The 22,453-nt window shown below is 42.5% G+C and overlaps 1 protein-coding gene across 5 annotated transcripts in view; it reads right to left on the minus strand.

Moving 5' to 3' along the window:
- The window catches only part of KDM2B (lysine demethylase 2B), a 209,119-nt gene that overhangs the window by 88,669 nt on the left and 97,997 nt on the right, over positions 1–22,453 (minus strand). For all 5 annotated transcript variants that reach the window (XM_073626678.1, XM_073626654.1, XM_073626645.1 and 2 more), the window contains 2 exons: positions 13,214–13,340; positions 10,082–10,536 (listed from right to left, as the gene is read on the minus strand). In XM_073626678.1, coding sequence (XP_073482779.1) covers positions 10,082–10,536; positions 13,214–13,340 — 582 coding nt within the window. The remainder of the gene's footprint in view (positions 1–10,081; positions 10,537–13,213; positions 13,341–22,453) is intronic.

The following is a 22,453-nucleotide window of genomic DNA, read 5'->3' on the forward strand; positions in this document are numbered from 1 at the left end:
CTTAAAACTTTCTTTGATTTTTAGAACAAGGCCTTACCCTAGCCCCGGCTGTGTTTATAGAAAACAGACTTCCTGGTATGTAGATTTAGGACGTGAGAGCCAGTAAGACACAGTAAGCAGTTTACCAGCTGACCTCATTAGCACACACACACCCTGCACCTATCAACTAGGTTTGCATGGCATCTCCGGCATCCCTCCACACATGCATTGCCTGGCTTGTCAATGTACTCTGCCACAGCAGCTATGTTTGCATGGCATCCCCAGCGTCCTTCCAGACAAGCCCTGGCCGCATGCGGCCCGTGGGCTGGACACCCCTAATGTAGTGCAAAGGTCTGCCTGATTGGATACAGAGTGAATGAATAGATAGGTGGGTCATCCTATTCCTTAGTTTTGGTAAACCTAAAGGAAATGGTACAGGTCATAGTTTTACTTTAACCCCTTAACGCCTGCACCTCCCAGCCCTTTAAGAGGTCTTTGATGCCAGGAGGTGGGGTTTCTGATCATGTGATAGCTGTGATTGGAAGATCGCACGTATAGATCAGGAGCTTTCCGTTAGCCATTGGTAACTGTGCCAGACATTCTGGTACGCATATATGCGACCTCTCGGCATTAAGACCCACCCACCGAGAGGTTAAAAAAGAAGTATATATACACTTACCCTGGCCTCTGTACTTCAGAGTGTCATGGTCCCAGGGAATACAGAGTAAAAAAAAAAAAAAAAAAGAAAGAATGCAACCACCATATCTAACTGGTAAACTGCAAAAAGGTCTATACTTGTTCTTGGGTTTAGATACCTTTTAAATATTCCTTGAATTGCTGTGTAGATGCTTTGCTGTAATGTATGCTCTTTAAACTAGTGTTTACGAACAGAGATTACCAACAATTGCTTACCCCTTAAGCCGGGTACACATGGGCTGAATGTCGGGAGACAACGGGCGGTTCAAAAAAGAAAAAACGTCCAAAAACCAATGCAGAGAGCACTGATTGGAGTGTTCTGGTGGGGAGGCATCCCCCTGTCAGAACACAACAGCTCAGTGGGGGAGATTGCTGACCTAACTTCACATGGTTAACCACTTCAATACCAGGCACTTAGACACCTTCCTGCCCAGGCCAATTTTCAGCTTTCAGCGCTGTCGCAATTTGAATGACAATTGCGCGGTCATGCTACACTGTACCCAAACAAATTTTTTATCATTTTGTTCCCACAAATAGAGCTTTCTTTTGGTGGTATTTGATCACCTCTGCAATTTTTATTTTTTGCGCAACAAATAAAAAAAACTGGAAATATAAAAAAAAAAACAAGTTTTTCTTTGTTTCTGTTACATTTTTTTGTAAATAAGTACGTTTTCTTCTTCAGTGAAGGGCACTGATATGGCTGCACTGACAGGTACTGATAAGGCAGCACTGATGGGCACCGATGAGGTGGCACTGATGGGCACTGATAGGCGGCATTGATGAGCACTGATAGGTGGCACTGGTATGCGGCACTGATGGGCACTCGCAGGCAGCACTGATGGTCACTCATAGGCGGCACTGATGGGTACTTATGGGTGGCACTGATAGGTGGCAGGGATGGGCACTGATAGGTGAGCACTGATGGGCACTGATAGGTGGTACAGATGGACACTGATAGGTGGCACTGATGACACTGATGGGTGGCATTGCTGGGCATCCTTGTTTTTTAATGTGCCACAGAGGTGCCAGTCAGTGCCCATTTGTGGGCACTGATTGGCATATTTTGGGCATATTTTTTCACATGTGGATGGCCATGCGGAATGTACCTGGCCATCCACATGCTGGGGGCTTCCCTGGTTGTCTAGTGTGGGCATCTGAGGGGGGGCTGCACTGATAAACAATCAGCGCAGACCCCCCCTGTCAGGAGAGCCGCCGATCGGCTCTCCTCTACTCACGTCTGTCAGATGCGAGTGAGGAAATGCCAATCGACGGGTCTTCCTGTTTACATCGTGATCAGCCGTGATTGGACACGGCTGATCACGTGGTAAAGAGCCTCCGCCGGAGCCTCTTTACCGAGATCGCTGTAGATGGGCGCGCGGCGGCTGTTATCCTGCAGGGCATCATATGACGCCCAGTCAGGATAACTGAACCACCGCCCACCCGTCATTCTGCTATAGGCCGGGCGGGAAGTGGTTAATACAGTGTCTCTGACCGAAGCCGACGGTTTATTTTCGTTCAACACGCGAGGTTGAACGAAAAAAAAACGAATCATGTATACCAGGCTTTAGGCTAAGTTTACACATGTGACAGACCGTGTCGACCTTCTAAAATGTGATCTGTGGTAGATTGTTTTTCAATCTGTTTGACTAGCACTAAGGAGGCGATAAGTCGCCTCCTGGGTGCCAGTTTTAACCCTGTATAGCCTGCACTACTATGCTGCACCTGACTGTATTGCACATGGTTGCAATAGCCTTATTCACTTGAATAGGTTGCATTTGGTGGCGGTAGTGTCTGCCAAACACAACAGCAAGTATAAATTTTTGTGGTGGCCACAAAGCAAAACATTGGGCCTACAGCATGTGCCCATCCCTGTCCAGCTGCCACTGCAGCTTAAAGGGTCAGCTCACTCTTACAGAAAATCTGTAAAGGTGACCTAACACTGGGCCCCCAACACACAGTTCCTGAGCTGTCAGGGCTTCTGCAAGCCACTCCGGGTCCAGGTATTTTAAATCCCCACTGCTTTTTCTCCTCTCCATCCAGCGCTGCAAGAATGGACCAGACAGATTCCGATTGGTCAGTGGTGTCCATGTGACATCCTGGAGATAAATCAGTGGAAATTTCAAATCCCTGGACCGATGGAGCGGCTTGCAGGAGCCCTGACAGCTCAGGATTGTGGGAGATAAATACAGCAGGATCTAGGGGGGCTGGGAGGGGATCCGGTGTTAGTTCACCTTTACAGGAAATCTCTAAATGTAACCTAACAGTACATGTGGGGCAGAAAAACGTGACTCAACAGCCTAATTTTACCGCCCTGACCACAAACGTAGCCTTTGCGGACCACAACAAATTTCAGTATTCCGCTATGGACCTAAGGATTTTCCAATCCAATCACAAAAGTGTCTAATATATTTTTTTTTATTTTGTGGTGGGGTGCAAAACCTCATTCACATACAGTACTTCTTATGCAGAAAAACGTAGCTCTCTACTACATTGTGTACAGGCCCTTACAAAACCAGAAAATGGAAGGGAAGAGTAAGTGGGAGTTAATCATGGGCAGATTATACTTCAAGCAGTTTTAGGGAACATTCACAGGGGCATACTGATTGTTGGGTACGTGTAAAAGGGGTCATCTTCACCCACACAGGATGCACAGGTGTTCTGTGTCCTATGCAGGAACCTTGTTGAAATCAATGACTGGCGGCTGGCGGCATGGACCTTCATGCGTATCCGCGAGTGTACATCCATGTGGGTCTGAAGCATGGATCTGGACGCAGACAGACAACTTCCCCACCGTGTATATGTAAAGAAGACTGTCCCCTTACTTAAAGTGGAGTTCCACCCACTTTTACAACTCTTCAGCATCCCTCACTAAACTGTGCACTGTAAACAAATTGGATATTTTTTTATTTTTTTTCTCAGCACCTACTGTATATCTGCTGTATTCATTTTTCACTTCCTCCTCCCTGGCCGTGGTCCATCACATCATTTCCTGTTTGCAATGCCTTCTGGGAAGGGGCGGCAACTTCCTCTGACACTGCCGTTGCTATGGAAACCTGACCTGAGCACAGTGGTGTAGTGGGTAGCACTCTCACCTAGCAGTAAGAAGGGTTGCTGGTTCGAATCCCAACCACGACACTACCTGCCTGGAGTTTGCATGTTCTCCCTGTGCTTGCGTGGGTTTCCTCCGGGTACTCCGGTTTCCTCCCACACTCCAAAGACATGCTGGTAGGTTAATTGGATCCTGTCTAAATTGTCCCTAGTATGTATGAATGTGAGTTAGGGACCTTAGATTGTAAGCTCCTTGAGGGTAGGGACTGATGTGAATGTACAATGTATATGTAAAGCGCTACTAATTGACGGCGCTATATATAAGTACCTGAAATAAATAAAATAAAATATTACACTGCTTGTGCTGCATTGAGCATGTGTGAGATCTGCAAGGATGAGATCCAGGAAGAAATACAGTCTGGCTTCAGATGCCCACACTTAAGATGGCCACGGCCTGCTGTAAGTTTATAAAATAACAAACTACTGCTATAAACTAACAAAACAGACCTTAGTTTACAGACTAACTTTACTAGAAATCATTAAGCTTGTGTATTATAGGGGTATTTTTATTTAAGAAGTATCATTTCGGCCAGAACACCACTTTAAAGCGGGGGTCCACCTATCTATCGTTTTTTTTTTTTTAGTTCATTCACAAACTTTTCTTCGCAGCATTACATACTCACATATTGTGTGTAATATGTCCGCCTGTGTCAGATTTCGTCGGAAAGAATAACTTATATTATTCACTGCAGGCGGTTTCCATCTTCATTGTGGGCATTTGAAGCCCACAAGCAATTATTTCCTGGATGTGGTGAAGGCTGTGCTCCCAGCATTCACCGCTCGTTCCCGCACATGCTCAGTGGCATCCTGGGAAGCCTGAGACTAGCTCCCAGGAGTCTGGGAGAGGCTAGAAACACGCCTACTCCCACGGGAGGAGAACCAGGAAGTGCAAAGAAGAATAGAAAAATAAAAGGTAATTACGGCGATTTAAATTTTTTTAAACGGCATGTCAGCATCTAGGCAAGGAAGAGAATACATACAGATATTGTTCAAAATTTGGGTGGAACCCCGCTTTAAATGAGCTAGGAGGGAGCATGGCCAAACTGACCAGAAGCAATACAGGCACGCCATGTATCGTATTCCCGGCCATGATCACAGGGATGAAAACAGACCACGGCAGGGCAGATCTGCTTCTGTGCTCGTCTTGGTCAGTTTGAAATAGGAACCCAGCAGAGCTAGCAGGATCAACAGATTTTTTTTTTTAAGTAAAAGTATTAAGAAGAATTTTGAAGGGTAGATTTTCTAACAATAATATGCATAAACATGCACATATATTGCATCTTCATTTTTTGGAGTAACAAACTTTAAAGTATATGTAGACCCCAAAAATAGACTTCTCTTATTTGGTTCGTTTTGTCTGATGAAAGCATTTTGTTATATCTGGTAAATTCAAAAAATACCTGTTGATCTTGCCAGAAACCTTTTGAGATTACAACTGTGTGGTTGTCAATTACATTGTTCTTAGCCATCTCTGAGGGCAACAAAACCACATTCCTCTAGATTATGGGCAATATGGGGTATCTGTAGCTATATCAAGTTTCTGTTGTCATATATATTATTAGATATATTAGTATTATATTCTACATACATAGAATAACGTGCATAAATTAAATGCTGGAATTCATAATCAAATTGCGGTAAACCCAATTTTCTTTAGCATAAACAAACAATACATGTAATGAGGGGTGATCACCACTAGGTGGCAACCATCCTTAAAAAGGTGCTGGTAGTGCAAACAAAGTCCCAAAAAGAAGTGCAGAGATTAAAGTATAATGAAAGGCAAAACTTTTTTTTTAGATTTAGATGGGAGAGGAATTAGAACCTCTGTCAGTTTTTATTGCTGCCAGGGAGATTCACCCTCTTTATTTGTCCAGTTTGCCATTATTAGTGAAAGTGAAAGTAAAAAGAAAATCCCAAATTTTAGTTTGTTCCCAGAAAAGTAATAGAGGGGAAATCTTCCAATGGGGACACTAGTTCTGGTAAACTGGGAGGCCCTTAGTTTGCTCTAACCTCTCACTTCCTGTTTGGCTATGGGAAAGGAAGTGATGGGAAATCTCTGCACAGATGGTGAAAAAAAAAAATCTGAAAGGGGTTATAACCCTCCCTTGCTCTATCCAAATTGAAAAAAAAGTTTTTCCTATAGTTCTATTTTAAAATCAAATTTTCCTCCTTAAAAAGTGCTAATCGCGCAAAGTCCCAAAATTAGGTACAAGGATGAATATCAATCTTCCTCCTTAATAAATGCACATGCAGTGTCCCCAAGTGTAGAAATAATCCACGTTGTCATTAACAGTGCACCGTACCACCACCTTTGTAATGCACTCACCAGATAGATGAAATGTATAAGCAAATACAAATATAAATCCATATCGCCTGAAGTTCATCAGACTCCCAACAGCTCAGGTGCCAGTTATCCTTTCTCTATAAAGCTCACACCATAGAGCCCATGCAGAAATAGTATATAGTGTAGTATTTTATTAAAATATGATAAATAGTATATAAAATTTGCTTATACATTTCATCTATCCGGTGAGTGCATTGCAAATGGATTATTTTTGTCCTTGGGGACACTGCATATGAATTTATTAAGGAGGAAAATTGATATTCATCTTTGCACTTATTTTTGGGACTTTGTTTGCACTATCAGCACTTTTTAAGGATGGTTCACACCTAGTGGTGATTAACCTTTATAATGTGTTTATCCAGTTGCCGACCGCTCTATAGCAGTTTTACTGCTACAGAGCGGCCACACTGCGAAGTATACTTCGGATCCCGCAGACCTGATGTCCGCCGGCAACCGCTGATCGTTCGGTACACAGGCAGAAAGGCAGTCTGCCTATGTAAACAAGGAAGATTGTTGTTCTGTTAGTAAGGAAGACATGGATCCCGTGTTCCCTGCAAAGCAGAGACATGGATCCATGCCTTCCCCTAGTAAAAGCACCTCCCACACACAGCTAACCCTTTGATCGTCCCTGATGTTAACCCCTTCTCAGCCAGTGTCATTAGTATAGTGACAGTGCATATTTTTTTAGCACTGATCACTGTATTCGTGTCACTGGTCCTCAAAACAGTGTCAAAAGTGTCAGTTAATGTTCAATTTCCTAACGCAATATCGCAGTCCCACTATAAGTCACTGATCGCCGCCATTACTAGCAAAAAATAAATAAATAAAAATGTCATAAATATATCCCATAGTTTGTAGACACTACAAAACTTTTGCACAAACCAATCATTATACGCTTATTGGGATTTTTTTACCAAAAATATGTAGCAGAATACATATTGGCCTAAACTGATGTAGAAATTTGATTTTTTTCCATTTTTTTTTTTATTGAATGTGTTTTATAACAGAAAGTAAAAAATAGTGGGTTTTTTCTTTCAAAAATTGTTGGTCATTTTTTGTTTATAAGCGCAAAAAATAAAAAATACAGGAGGTGATCAAATACCACCAAAAGAAAGCTCTATTTGTGGGGAAAAAAGGACAAAAATGTTATTTGGGTACAGCGTTGCACGGCAGCGCAATTGTCAGTTAAGGTAAAGTAGTGCCGTATTGCAAAAAATGGCCTAGTCATGAAGGGGAGTAAATGTTCTGGAGCTGAAGTGGTTATCTATGATTAAAATGTTTCTGCTTAAATTTGATGATTATGAATTCCAGTTTTTCATTTATACACGCCATTGTATGTATGTGGAATATTTGGGAGAGGAGAAGAGCCCGAGCTGCTTTAATAAAATACTTTAAAACCCTGTGTAGTGTGTTTATTTTTGACACTTTTATTTAGGTGAATGGGTACCCCATACCCCATACTCATTCACCTAGGGTGGGGGGTCATGATCTGGGGGGCCCCTTGTTAAAGGGGGCTTCCAGATCACTATAAGTCCCCACCCGCAGACCCTGACAACCACCGGGCAAGGGTTGTCGGGAAGAGACACTTTTCCTCATCAACATGGGGACAAGGTGCTTTGGGGTGGGGGGCGCAGGGGCCCCCTCTGCCCCAAAGCCCCCACTGCCCATGTTGAGGGCATGTGGCCTGGTATGGTCCAGGAGGGGCCCGCTCGTCCCCCCCCCCCTTTTCCTGACCTGCCGGGCTGCGTGCTCGGATAAGGGTCTCGTATGGATCTTGGGGGGTACCCCACGCAAAATCGGGTTCCCCTTCAAGATTCTCAGCACACAACTCGCACCGGAAGTCGGATCATCTTGAGCTGACTTCTAGTGAGACTTCTATTCAAATAAATGGGCTCCCATAGGGAACCATTGATTTTGAATAGAGACAGAGAAAAGCGGGACGGTGCATAACGCTGTGTATACAGCGTTAAGCCCCGTTAAATCGCGTTTAACACCTTTGACCTGCGTCTGGTGTTTTTACAGCTCTAGCGCTGGAGCCTCAAAGCACACTGGTCCTGGGTTTTTTTGGAGCTTAAAAACGCCTATGCCACTTACAGCTCAAAACCGCCATGGTGGGCATGAGGCCATAGGCCAACATGGTGATGTGTTTTTAAGCTGCAAAAAACGCTCAAAAAAGTGGCTGTAAAAACGTCCGTGGGCATGGGGCCTAAACAGTTCCAAATACCAGTCAATATTGGCACAAATCCTTCAGGCTTCTGCTACAAAGCTGAACATGAAGAGGAACTTCATCTTTCAGCATGACAACGACCCAAAGCATACATCCAAATCAATAAAGCAATGGCTTCATCACAAGAAGATTAAAGTTTTGTAATGGCCCAGCCAGAGCACAGACCTGGATCCAATTGAAAATCTGTGGGGTGATCTGAAGAGAGCTGTGCACAGGAGATGCCCTCGTAATCAGACAGATTTGGAGTGTTTTTGCAAAGAAGAGTGGGCAAATGTTGCCAAGTGAAGATGTACCATGCTGATAGACTCATACCCAAAAAGACTGAGTGCTGTAATAAAATCAAAAGGTGCTTTAATAAAAGTATTAGTGTAAGGGTGTGTACAGTTATGCAATCATATTAATTTAGTAATTTCTTTTTACTTCCCTCCACCTAAAAGAGTTCAGTTTGTTGTTTAACTGAGTTGTACAGTTTATAGGTCACATTAAAAAAGGTGGAAAAAGTTCTGAAATGATTTATCTTTGTCTCATTGTTTTTACATCACAGAAACCTGACATTTGAACAGGGGTGTGTAGACTTTTTATATCCACTGTAAATGCATGGAAGGTTATAACATATCAGCTGTGATGGGACAGTAAGTAATATCAACAGAAACTATGCTCTATTCTTTACAGAGCATCATTTCCTTCTGCAATTGAACTTGTTTAATAACCTTACCATGAAAATGCCGTCTTATCGCTCAATGAAATACCCTTTGTGTTTACCCTCACTGGTGCTGGTACCAACTAGTCTTCAAGTCTCTAAACCTGAATAGGGTCATACCCCTACATTAGAGATGCTAGCAGTACAAAAGACTTCAGATGGAGACGGGTAAAAACCAGAGGATGATGCCTTTATCATGGAGAGATAAGTAAGAATGATTGATGAGAAGGTTCTAAGTAAGGTTAGGTTAGGGGGCTATAGAGTGTGTGCTAACTGACTTTTGAATCAAGGACGCCTCCAGACTGGAGACAGAATCATGGCTGTAAAATGTTTAAGCCCTTATAGACTAACACAAAAATATAATACATTGCAGCTTACCAATTTGATGGCTGCATTGCTTTTCACTTTTCAGGCAAAAGAACATTTTCAGCAAGAACAGAAAATACTTGTTCATTTTGCCAGAAATGCAGTGTTTGTTCACTTCCTCTGCATTACTCAGAAAGTATAAACATCATCATCCTCATCCCTGCCACGGTGTAAACTACTAGTCCTATCATTCCACCATGTAATGGAGATGAACAAAGGCAGACATATTTGAACTCCGGCCTCTGTGACAACTATGGCTGGCACCACAGATACAGTCGATAAAAAAAAAAAAAATTGAAGACAAGAAGAATGTTATCTGCAGGAGGTGAAATTGACCAGATAAAAATAAAATTTAAAAAAAATAAAATTTAACGCAGTCATCACATCTAAGCACTGATAAGCCGCAACTTTTACATTTTTGTTCTGGGAGTTTAGTTAAACTTTAAGAGTTAGCAGTATTAGGATAACAGAAGCAAATGCATGTCAGATTATCAAATGATTTACATTTTCCCTCTGCGACAGAACTGCTCTATATCCAAGATACAACTGAATCAAAATTGCACCACCATTAGACTTGAAATTAAGTGAAAAAGAAAATTTGTTTAACACTATATAATGATTCTTTTGTTTACATATCTAGTATCAAAATTACTATACCAACCTTCATATCTTCCAGAAGAGCGTGTGGATTTTCTATTCCATCTGGAACACATTTCTTATTTTCAGGAAGAGATTCTAGTTTCTCCACGAGGGCTTTCAAGCCCTTTAGTTCAAACTCTGTGAGGTGTGTCCATCTGGAAGTCACCTCTGTAGATGGAGATTCTGATGGGGTTTTTGGGAAGTCACTGTGCACAACAGACCTGGAGCTTTCATCAGAGTCATTAGATAAAGTCCTTTTTAAATAGTGCATTAATGTAGCCTTTTGTTTCTTTTCTGCTGACTCTTTGCCATCAGACTGTGTACTATTAGGTGTCAAGGATTCATCCCCAGATAACTTGGATATCTTTTCTCCATGATCATCTTTCTCATCCAGCGTATGAGCATCACAGGATTCTTCCTCCATTTCTAACCAAGAATCTGAGGACAAGCTGTCTATACTGGGCCTTCCTGTTGATTCTAGGACAAACATTAATAAAAGTATACATTATTTTCAGCACTTTGAAACAAAGCTTGCTCTTTCATTCTGAAGTAGAAACTTGAATATCCCATGCAAAAGGTTAGTCTACCAAAAATTGACATTCAGTAAAAGGTGAACGATTTTGTGGCTTGTTGAACTCCTCCCCTTCTTACACCCCCAAAGATGGTAGTGGCAAGTCCTCCCTAGCAGGTTGACATCCTAGATCCCAAAAGGGCTTCTGACTCATGTTGCTGCATACAAAAAACATTTCACATGGTGGTATACGGCATATGTATATACATAATGGTTGCAGCAAGCAGACAGACCTCATAAGATGAAAAGGTAGTGGGTAAGTCAACTAATGCCCCGTACACACGGTCGGACATTGATCGGACATTCCGACAACAAAATCCTAGGATTTTTTTCCAACGAATGTTGGCTCAAACTTGTCTTGCATACACACAGTCACACAAAGTTGTCGGAAAATCTGATCATTCTGAACGCGGTGACGTAAAACACATACGTTGGGACTATAAACGGGGCAGTAGCCAATAGCTTTCATCTCTTTATTTATTCTGAGCATGCGTGGCACTTTGTGCGTCGGATTTGTGTACACACGATCGGAAATTCCGACAACGGATTTTGTTGTCGGAAAATTTTATAGCCTGCTCTCAAACTTTGTGTGTCGGAAAATCCGATGGAAAATGTGTGATGGGGCCTACACACGGTCGGAATTTCTGACAACAAGGTCCTATCACACATTTTCCGTCGGAAAATCCAACCGTGTGTACGGGGCATAAGTCTCTTCAAAACTGAAACACTAGATTTGGGTGCTCTGACTGTAACCCAAAAAGTTGTGGCCAGGACACGTCACCAACAAGGAATTAAACGAAAACATTCAATACTTGCTGGCTTTCTTGGTATTCCTGAAAAAAGTCAAGGCTATAGCTATCCTAGAAAGCTGCAAGATAAAAAAAAAAAAAAAAAACAACTAAATAAAATAGAACTAAATTATTGGAAAACTTAATACCGTGGAGTAAAAAACAAGACTGCATTCTTATTTTGTTCCAAAAAATATAGTTATCCCTCAACTTTGTTTAAATGTTTTCTACCAGTGATATGCACTGTTGTAGTCTCTTTGTATGGATTGTGGCTGTACGAGCCTTCAGCAGCCACTGAACATCATAGTTTTACTATGGTAACTATGGCAGTGCACTTTGTATAGGCACACCTGCTTCTAGTCCACCTTGGGAGCACACAGGAAAGGGTGGAAATGCTACAGCTGACCTGAGTAAGAGTTGTTACCCATGGACAGGAAGGGTCTATGGATATATCTTGCTAGTATGATTTAATGGAAAACAGGACATATACAATATGATTCAACTTTTTGCAATTACAGTAGCATGTGAAACAACATATTTGACTTTAAAAATGTTGGTTTAGATATGCTTTGATTTCACTGCAAAGAGGACAATAGTTAAAGCAGAGCTCCACTTATCTGCCTCCCCCCCCTCCGGTGCCACATCCACATTTGGCACCTTTCGGGGGGAAGAGCAGGTACCTGTTTTTGTCAGTTCGGCCCCCCTCCTCCTTCCCCCACTGCCGGGCCATTAGCACTAGGGAACCGGCTGTGAATCCGCAAGGCCTCACTGCCGGTTTCCCTCATAGGCAATGGCGGGGGCAGCACCCGAGAGCCGATGGAAAAAAAACGGGTGACTTTGTACGATCTCTGAACAGGTAAGTGCCCTAATGTTAAAAGTCAGCAGCTACAGTATTTGTAGCTGCTGACTTTTAATTTTTTCTGAAGGAGGCTGGACCTCCTCTTAAAGACTACAAGAATACAACTGGTGTAGCGAGAATATTTTACTGCAACCTGATGGCTTTATTATACCATATGTGTTGGTAAATCTAATGTAAGACAGCAGGAACCTTCAAGGAGTCAGTAAAAGATGCAATTCCATTGTTCCCCAGAAAGAAAGACTGAAATAAGTTATATGCCTTCTCAATTTCTGTTTTTTTTTAGGTATACTGACTGCCAGGTTGTCTGGGATCTATTCATCCCAAGATATACACATTATTCAGCCTCCTGTTAGACAATAATGTACAAATTCATTTACAGACCACTGATGCACAGATGCAGTATTGCGGCTCTTACAAGGGCCGCCTGAGCCTGTTCATGCCAAGCCTATTTCCTCCACACAGGAAGCCTAGGTGCAGCGAACAGCCTATAAGTACCATGAATGGCTGTGTGCCGCTGGACTCATGTATACAGTGGTGCCATCATAAAGCAGGAGAACAGCATACAAGTGTTTGCAAAAAAAAAAAAAAAAATAGAAAATTTTCAATGTTTTCCACCTTTAAAGTTCTTTATTTGATCAGAAAGATTATGTGCACACTGTATGGTTATATCCTTAAAGGCCATAATATTTAATTTGAACTCTGCAAATACATCATACGAATTTACAGAACATAAATATTGTAGAATAAAAAAAATAAGTTATAAAATAAGGTAAAATAAAAAAAATAATATAAAACAGGAATTTTATAAAATAAGAATACAAAGTTGTGTAAACAAGTTTTAATCCAGTCAATCAGGTTCAATCTATTAACGTTCGGTAAAGTAGATGAAATGGTAAAGCAGTTATTTATCAATCTAAGAAAGCACAGTGCACTTACCAAATAGCATTGATTCCTTCTGATACTCCTTGTTAAGGTAACAGCGGTTGGTTAAAGTGCAAACATATCTCTCCAGGACATACCAACACATTTCATAATAGAAAGGATAGCGGAATTTGGCATGCACCTAAAAAGAACCCAACAAAGTTTAACTATGAGGAAGCGTATGGCATCAGTTCTGAATGAGATCACTTTATGATTTTAACACTAAACAACCTAAAGCCGGCTATAGATCGGGGCAATTTTCTTTCCTGCAACCACAGGTTGATGGAGGAATGCCTCACACGGAGCTATTGTGTACTCCCGGTGGGGGGGGCTCGGGAGCCATCCCTGCTGGGATAACACACAGTGATTGTACCCTTTTGCTATGACTTTAAAATGACAAAAGAGGTACGTATACACACCTATACCATGGTTGCAGAAATACTGTTTTTTGTTTTTGCCAGGGTTGTGCAAGTGAAACCCTTGGAAAGGCTAGCAAAGGTTAACATTTACTGAAATAAAATCCTCCCTTATAGAAAGATCATCCTGCTGTAGCTCTGATAAATCACAGTGTTGTAATTACAGAAGAACTGCTTGGGAACTGTTTGCCAGGAAATGACATTTCTGGTGGAGCTCTGTACACCAAGGAAGCCATGTTTGACTTTTTAGCCAATCTTAGAAAGATAGCAATTATACAGGCTGCATGATTTGTATTGTATTTTTTTAGCCATTTTGCCTTGTGCTTTGTTTTATGCAGTTTAAACAGCTCTGTCAATAACTGGACTCATACTGTATCTTGTTAGCCTTTTAGAAGGCAATAACACAGTATATGTATCCAGACATGGGACAGTTATTTTCAGTGAAAGGTTGTTTTAGACAAGTTTTGCCTATAATCTTCTCAAGCAAAGTTTTAGATGACAGATATGAGCTTGAATGAGCTCCCAGAATGGAAGGTGACTAATAAAAGATCACCTTTACTGTATACATAGTCTTCATATGACTACTTCTATTCTCTTATTAGCTATATAGACCAAAAGCTCTTTGCTGTTAGATTTGGGCACAATGTGGATCACAAAATCTGTTAGCGATCAGGCCATATGCAGCTCTAGAATTAGGAAGCCTAACACAATCCGGGTTATCATGGAAAATGGGAATGCTATAAAAAGGAAGGCCCAGAGCTATAAGGAAAGAAGGAAACGTAGCGCTGGCATGACAGGGTGGAAGAGGAACCAGAAAGCACAAAGTGAACGTGTTCAAAGAGAGATGTAGGAGGTTTACTTACGTGATTGGCCAATGAGACAGGGTGATGAGGAGAAGTATAGGAGATTAAAGCGGAGTTCCACCCAAAAGTGGAACTTCCGCTGATCTGATTCCTCCCTCCCTTCGGTTCCACAATTGGCACTTTTTCGGGGGGGAGGGGGACAGGATACCTGTCTTTGACAGGTATCCTTTCCCACTTCCGGGAGCCTAAGCCGCGGCTATTGACGTCACGGCTGGGGCTCCCTCCTCCTCCATCACCGGGCCAGTAGGAGAGAGGAGCGGGCCTCGTGCATGCGCAGTAGGGTTCCCGGCATGAAGCCGAAAGGCTACACTGCCGGGTCCCCTAACCGCAATGGCAGCGGCGGCACCCGACAGCTATTGGAAACATCAGCTGCGGTGCCGACATCGCTGGACTTCAGGACAGGTAAGTGTCCTATTATTAAAAGCCAGCAGCTGCAGTATGTGTAGCTGCAGGTTTTTAATTTTTTTTTTTGGGCGCACCTCCACTTTAAACTGTAGGCAGGGGTTGAACTGTAACAATCAGAGCCTGGAAGCCATCGGATGAACGTCCCTCCCTCACTCCCTAGTATTGGCTATATATGCAGACGCTTTATAGGCAATATGGCAATAGGGTTAGCAGTTGGAACCCCTTAAATGGGATTAAAATCTGCTTGTGAGGACCATCCGTTGGTATGGTGTGCTCTGGCTGTGTGTTGTCCAATAAAAGGGACCAGGTTGTGGTAGACCTGTAAGGTCTGTGGGCAAGTTGTAATGTCCCCTAGGCAGTTTAATAAAAGGTCTGATGGCCATTTAACTCCATTTCGTGTTAAAGAGGTAGTAAACCACTTTAAAAAAAGAAAGAAAATGGCACCGGGCAGTTTAAGTCAAAATGTGTTGGTATTTATCTTTACCCAATCTTCCTTACAAATTCAAGGGCTTCGATGATATGGCCGAGCCGGCATGGATGTCACCGTTTATGGCAGGGCCCTGAAGGAACAGCAGAGCGCATACGCCAGTGACGTCACTGGCTGCATCTAAAAGTAAATATCTCCTAAACGGTGCACGTTTAGGAGATATTTACTGCACCTATAGGTAAGCCTTATTATAGGCTTACCAATAGGTAAAAATACTACAAGGGAGTTTACTTCTACTTTAAGTGTTTTATTGGGGTTGAAGGGTGGTGGAGTTCTTGGAGGGTTGTTTGGGAGTTTTAGGGATGACCTCTGATCTACCCTAGTCATGTCACTCCAGTCTATGTAGAGAAGTGACTCACAGATAGGGCAGCAGTAAATTGCTTAGCAACAGATTACATACGGTCTATCATTCTGTGTTTACACCTTGATCAGTTCATGTCAGGTAAAGCAGCACTTGCCACAGTACATTCAGCCTGTCAGCCCAATGGAAGAGACAAGCAACTTAATTAGGTTTACAGTACATTAACCCTTTCGCTTCCATGCTATGCACCCTACATTTAAACATAAATGGCCAGACCATTTTTGCAACTTTTCCCTTGTTTTACTTTTCACTTACAGCTTTCAGAGTTTGTAAAAGCCCCAAACCATTCATTTTTTAAAAGCAAAAAGGACTGGTCAAATAAAAAGAAGATGCTACTGATTTTTTAGGTCCTGTAATATTTGTGCAAAAATTTACCAAAATGATAATGCACTAAAATCATTATTTTAGCGGACACAAACAGCACAACTTATAAAATTCCTGCTAAATATAAAAGCTAAAGCTGTATTGAGTTAATAACTAATATTGCACCTTTTTGCAAAATGGTGAAAAACGCTGGTACGCAAAAAACTGTAAATAACTAAAATTACTCCCAAAGTCTGGAAGTTTTGGGGAATGTAAAGGTCCTCTACCCCACCCCACAGGTTAGGATGCAAGGTTATTTCTTCTAGCCACTTGCCATTGCCTGGGGCTCAAGGCAGGGATGTCCACTTTACGCTTTGATTTTCACAATAGTGATCGAGACCCTGGCAACTGCAATTCAGGACATCCATGGGGTTTGATGCGGACCACATATCCATAAGTGTGATCTTTTTGCAGCTGACAGTCACCTATTAGTGACTTCTTCGCTTCTCTCTACACCACAAATTTTTCACTGCTCCATAAATTTGGGCCAATATCCAGGTTTCATATGAATACATCTAAATCTATGGATCTTATTTTATCTTTTGTATTTTGTTTTTTTTTAGGTCCCGCAATAGTTGTGCAAATGTTTATCAAACAATATTTTTGATAAAAAAAAAACTAAAACCATTATTAGCACATGCAAATACAACATACCCTACATAAATTGCTAAATTTCTACTACTTTGTCCACATGAGGAATACTAAAGCGAATAACTGCAGAGGGCTGTATTTACCCCCACACGGATGCACAGGTGTTTCATGCATCCCTGTGCAGCAGTCCCTTTGTCTGCAGCCTCAGCTGCACTGCAGATGAATGGCGAGGAGGCACTCTGTACAGAGGTCCCCTATTAATTCACAAAATGAAGAATAGTAAACACAATCACTCACTATTTTCTTTCAAGAAAGGGGCTGGTAAATATGACATGTCACTGAAGTGACCACAAGTTTGTAGCAGAAGGAGCATTGCCATGGACATCTGATGTACTGACCTGGCCAGTTGGAAACAGTTACCTGTCTCCACAAAACTGTACGCTCCTGGCAGTGTAACGGTTCAAGAGTTCTAAACCTTACATGGGCCTTAGTGTCTGGAGATCCACAGGTTAACATTTACAGCCATTAACAGCTATCTGGATAGAAAAAGGTTTGTGCAGGTCAAACTGTACACAGATGAGCTTCTGATCTATACTGACATTTAGTGTTTAGCCCAGCTGCATGAGATGCCAGCATTAAGGCGTGGGTGGAAGAAAAAAGCACACCATCCAACTTTGCTGCGGGAAGACTGTGAAACTCTATGGAAGGCTGAAAACTGCTGCGGCTAGATGGTGCACCGAGTGGTACTATCGTTTTGAGCAGTATGCCCCAGGGACAAAGGCCTGGATTGCAAGTAGTCCAAGTACCAGGCCTTTGTCCCAGGGCGCATGTTGCCCTAAACTTTAATACCACTTTTTGCACTGTGCAGCCCTATCCAGGAGGACTGGTCTGTAAAGGAAGACTTCTTACGGCAGAAGTATAGATGGCTGGATTTACTGAAAAAATTGAAATTGATAGCTGCCTGGCTGTTATACTGACCCTCTGGCTTTAAGGCCCATGATTACACCCATGCATTTAAAAGCAGAACTCCAGGATTCCGGAAACACCACTTCTCAAGCACTATAAAGTCAGAGTGTTTCTGCTGGTCTGCTAGACTCATGTGTGTAGTCCTTAGGAAGAAAAGTGTGCATGCTGTGGTGGCGCCTTAGAAAGTCCTTAGCTGATGGTAGCAACTGCAAAAATATCAGTGTTGTATAATATATATAAAAAAAATTTAAAAATTCCTGTGCAGAATAAAGGCGAATGGAAACAAGAAGAATCACACCGGTTTACATATTTATAGCGTGGCTACATAATGTAAATATTACCTATTGGATTAATAACACTTTAGGCTGCATTCACACCTGAGCGATGTGAAAATGCATAAATAATGCACGCTGTGCTTGTGGTGGCATTATTATATGCCACCTCTTCTGTGATCCTGGCCCCTCCCTTATGTTCAGTGCCCCCACAGCAAGCAGTTTGCTTTGGGAGCACCTGAGCCAAGTCACAGCTCCCTCTGTCCATTCAGGCATGGAGCCCAACCCATCCCAGCCCCCTCTCTCTCTCCTGATTGACTAGCTGACTTTGATTGACAGCAACTGTCAATGACAATGCTGCTGTTTCTCAGACAATCAGGAGGCAGAATCTCGGACAGCTGAGACAATTATGGACATCGCTGGACAGAGAAGGAGCTGAGGTAAGTGTTAGAGGGGTTGCTGCACACAGAAGGCTTTTTATCTTAATGGATAGAATGCATTAAAACCTGCTGACTTTACAACCCCTTTAATCCTATAGAAAATTTATGTAGGGAGATGAAACTTCGAGTTGCCAAGAGACAGCCAAGAAACCTTAGAGATTTAGAGAAAATCTGAAGAGTGGACCAAAATCCTTCCTGAGATGTGTGCAAACCTGGTCACTAACTACAAGAAACATCTTACCTCTGTACTTGCCAACAAGGGTTTCTCCAAGTACTAGGTCATGTTTTGCTTGGTGATCAAGTACTTATTTTACTCAGTGAACTGCAACTTCATTTATAGCATTTGTTTTATGTGTTTTTTCTGGATTTTTGGTTAATATTCTGTCTCCATCATTTAAAATACACCTATGATAAACATTATAGTCCCTTTATTTCCTTGTAAGTGGGCAAACTTACAAAATCTGCAGGGGATCAAATAATTATTTTCCCCACTGTACGCACATTTTATGCCTGAAGAACTTCTCTTCTCCAAAATTGCTCTCACCCCCTTGCCCAACACAAGAAACAAACTCCTAAAGCTTGATATGCATGCAAAATGCTTGTACTACACCCCAAAAAAAAAATGCTTAAAAAATTTTTTTTTTTACCAAGAATAGTCTCTTAGGCCAGCCATACATGGTTTGAATCTTCCTGCTGAACCGGCCAAGAATCAAACCATTAATGGGTAGGCTGAATGTACCAAGTTGATCGATCAACTTGGGTACAACCAGTCTGCCAGATTCCCTTGCGATTATCGCTAGCAGCTGCTATAACCACTAGCGATAATCACCGTCTTCTCCCGGCAGGGATGGCTTCCCCCCGCCTCGAGAAGACAATTGACGATTCCCCAACACTGTGTTGATGGGGAATCATGCAAATTTCTTTCCTGAAAGAAATTTGCACAGTGTATGTCCTGCCTTAAGCCTGGTACACACATAAGCAATGTTAGTACAGCAATCTCCCCTGCTGTGCTATTGACAGGGGGACCAACCACAACCCCCCCCCCAGCAGAACACACTGTTTAACGCTCACAGCCACTGGCTGCAAGTGCTGATCGGATGCCAAGCGGATGCTGGTTGTTCAGCATGCCCATTCAACAGACTGGCTTCTGTCAAACTTCACATGGGCCAAAAGTCTTTCGGTTCCTGCTGAACTGACCGTTTTCGGCCCGTGTGTACCCAGCATTACTCTCTTAGGTGTAAATGCAGGGACTAATGCTTTCATAGCCACTGACCTGATTTTACTAGTTGCTTGTTCCAGGTCAGTTACTTCAAAAGTATCGTAGCCAAAGAAATTCAAGTAACTAGCATTTTCAGAAGGCAACCCTTTATTTTTCTTCTGAAAAGTATTCTTTTAAACGGTATATTTTAGGTGATCAATCTTTATTTTCACCTGGCACTCCTGCCCTTACCACACCTCCTGTACTAGGGTGACAACACTCACTTACTGTATTGCATCTATCGGAGGAGCAGCATTGTCACTGTAGAAAATGATTACTGAACACCTCACCCCCACAACATGCTGCTCAGGATTTCAGTTCAGCTGGAGCACGCAAGAAATCCGCTAAAACAGGATGTTAGTAGCTTGTTGGATTTCTGGCAGGATCTATACATTTTTAAAACATTAAAACATGAGGAAGTGTGCATGAATTGGAGAGGTGTACTGAATATATCTATTTTGCCCAGACATACAGTTTAATCAGCAAGTCTTGCTATCAATTAGTATGAGCAGACTGATTATAATGCACTGAGAGCAAGAAACAGTAAAGCATGACAGCCATGCAGACTAATTTTCTTTGGGCAGCCTACCAATAGTATCCTGCAAATGTAAAGTGCAAATATGGATTCCCCCATGTACAATACTCAGTAATCACTTTTAAAACATGATCACTCATTGGTAAGATTATTTCAGTGGAAAACATGGAAATTAAAATGTGACAGAAAAGGGCATACTGTGAATATGCAAAAACCGTATAGGACATTTTTAAACAGCCATGTCAATTGCCACATGAAAAAAACATTTCCCGATAAATAGAGGAACTTTACCCCAGCAAGGTCTGGCTCCCAATGCCCCTGCTCTCCTGTGCTGCCACCTTTAAACATCCTGCATATGCGCAGATGTGCCATATATCTCTGCCAGGTATTTGGTACTTGGCAGAGATCAGTGGCATGTCTGTATATGCACGGGGGGATTCCTACGCATATGCACACATGGCACTGGTTTCTGGTATTGGAGACCTTGCAAAGTCTGATGGCATTTGTGTACATGCACGGGAATCTCCCACGCAGACACAGATGTGCTGCATACTCCCACGCATGTGCAGGTTTCACCTCAGTGATGCTGGAGACCCCCACGGCTGTGAACTACCAGCGCTGCAGCTGCGACTGTGAAAGACTCATGCTGCTCAGCATCCCCTTCTCCCCCTATCCATTCACAAAACTTGTAGTATTCTTTTCCCAGAATGCCATGCGTTCTGTCAATGGGCAGGGAGATTCTGTCATCCCTCTGTCCTCCTCCATTCAGAGAATACACTGAAATGTGGTAGAATACTAGGAGTTATGTGAATAGACCAGGGGGCAAAAAGGGGAGTTGATGCATTTAACCCACCCTATCCCCAGCATTACTGAGAGGTGGATTATTACAGGGTTACGAGTCCTTCACAGTCGCAGTCACAGCGCTGGAAGTTCACAGCTGTGGGGGTTTCTGGCATCACTGAAAGTGGATCATTACAGTACCAAGAAGCCAGCAGAACATGGGATACCCATCAGATGTTCATTATTACGCTGGTGCTCTATGTCCAATATAATTTACATACACACACAATTTTACAGAAGTACACCCCTCACATTTTTGCAAATATTTTTATTATATCTTTTAATGTGACAACACTGAAAAAATGACGCTTTGCTACAATGTAAAGTAGTGAGTGTACAGCTTGTATAACAGTGTACATTTGCTGTCCCCTCAAAATAACTCAACACACAGCCAATGATGTCTAAACAGCTGGCAACAAACGTGAGTACACTCCTAAGTGAAAATGTCCAAATTGGGCCCAATTAGCCATTTTCCCTCCCTGTTTTACAAGGTCTCAGTTGCGAATGGGGAGCAGTTATGTTAAATTTGGCATCATCACTCACACTATCTCATAATGGTCACTGGAAGTTCAACATGGCACATCATGGCAAAGAACTCTTTGCTATAAGGCAAAGGATTCTTATTTTACATAAAGATGGCCTAGGCTATAAGAAGATTGCCAAGATCCTGAAACTGAGCTGCAGCACGGTGGCCAAGATCATACAGCAGTTTAACAGGACAGGTTCCACTCAGAACAGGCCTCGCCATGGTTGACCATGTTGAGTGCACGTGCTCAACGTCATATCCAGATGTTGTCTTTGGGAACTAAATGTATGAGTGCTGTCAGCATTGCTGCAGAGGTTGAAGGGGTGGGGGGTCAGCCTGTCAGTCCTCAGACCATACGCCGCACACTGCATCTAATTAGCCTGCATGGCTGTCATCCCAGAAGGAAACCTCTTCTAAAGATGATGCACAAGAAAGCCCACAAACAGTTTGCTGAAGACAAGCAGATGGATTACTGGAACCATGTCCTGTGGTCTCATGAGACCAAGATAAACCAATTTGGTTCAGCTGATGTCAAGCGTGTGTGGCGGTAACCAGGTGAGGAGTACAAAGACAAGTGTGTCTTGCCTACAGTCAAGTATGGTGGTGGGAGTGTCATGGTCTGTCATGGTCTGGGGCTGCATGAGTGCTGCTGGCACTTGGGAGCTACAGTTCATTGGGGCAATCATGGATGCCAACATGTACTGTGACATACTGAAGCAGAGCATGATCCCCTCCCTTCGAAGACTGGGCCACAGGGCAGTATTCCAACATAACAACCCCAAACACACCTACAAGACGACCATTGTAAAAACAAAAGAAGGGGGGGGAGAGGGACCTTAGCTACTCCTTAATAGAATCCGGTGTTCTCAAGTTAGTAGTACCTGGCCATAAATCAGCCTCACTCTTTAGAGATTCACCCGGTTCCACCGTCT

This window comes from Aquarana catesbeiana, linkage group LG01, assembly GCF_042186555.1.
Source record: "Aquarana catesbeiana isolate 2022-GZ linkage group LG01, ASM4218655v1, whole genome shotgun sequence".
Taxonomy (NCBI): domain Eukaryota; kingdom Metazoa; phylum Chordata; class Amphibia; order Anura; family Ranidae; genus Aquarana; species Aquarana catesbeiana.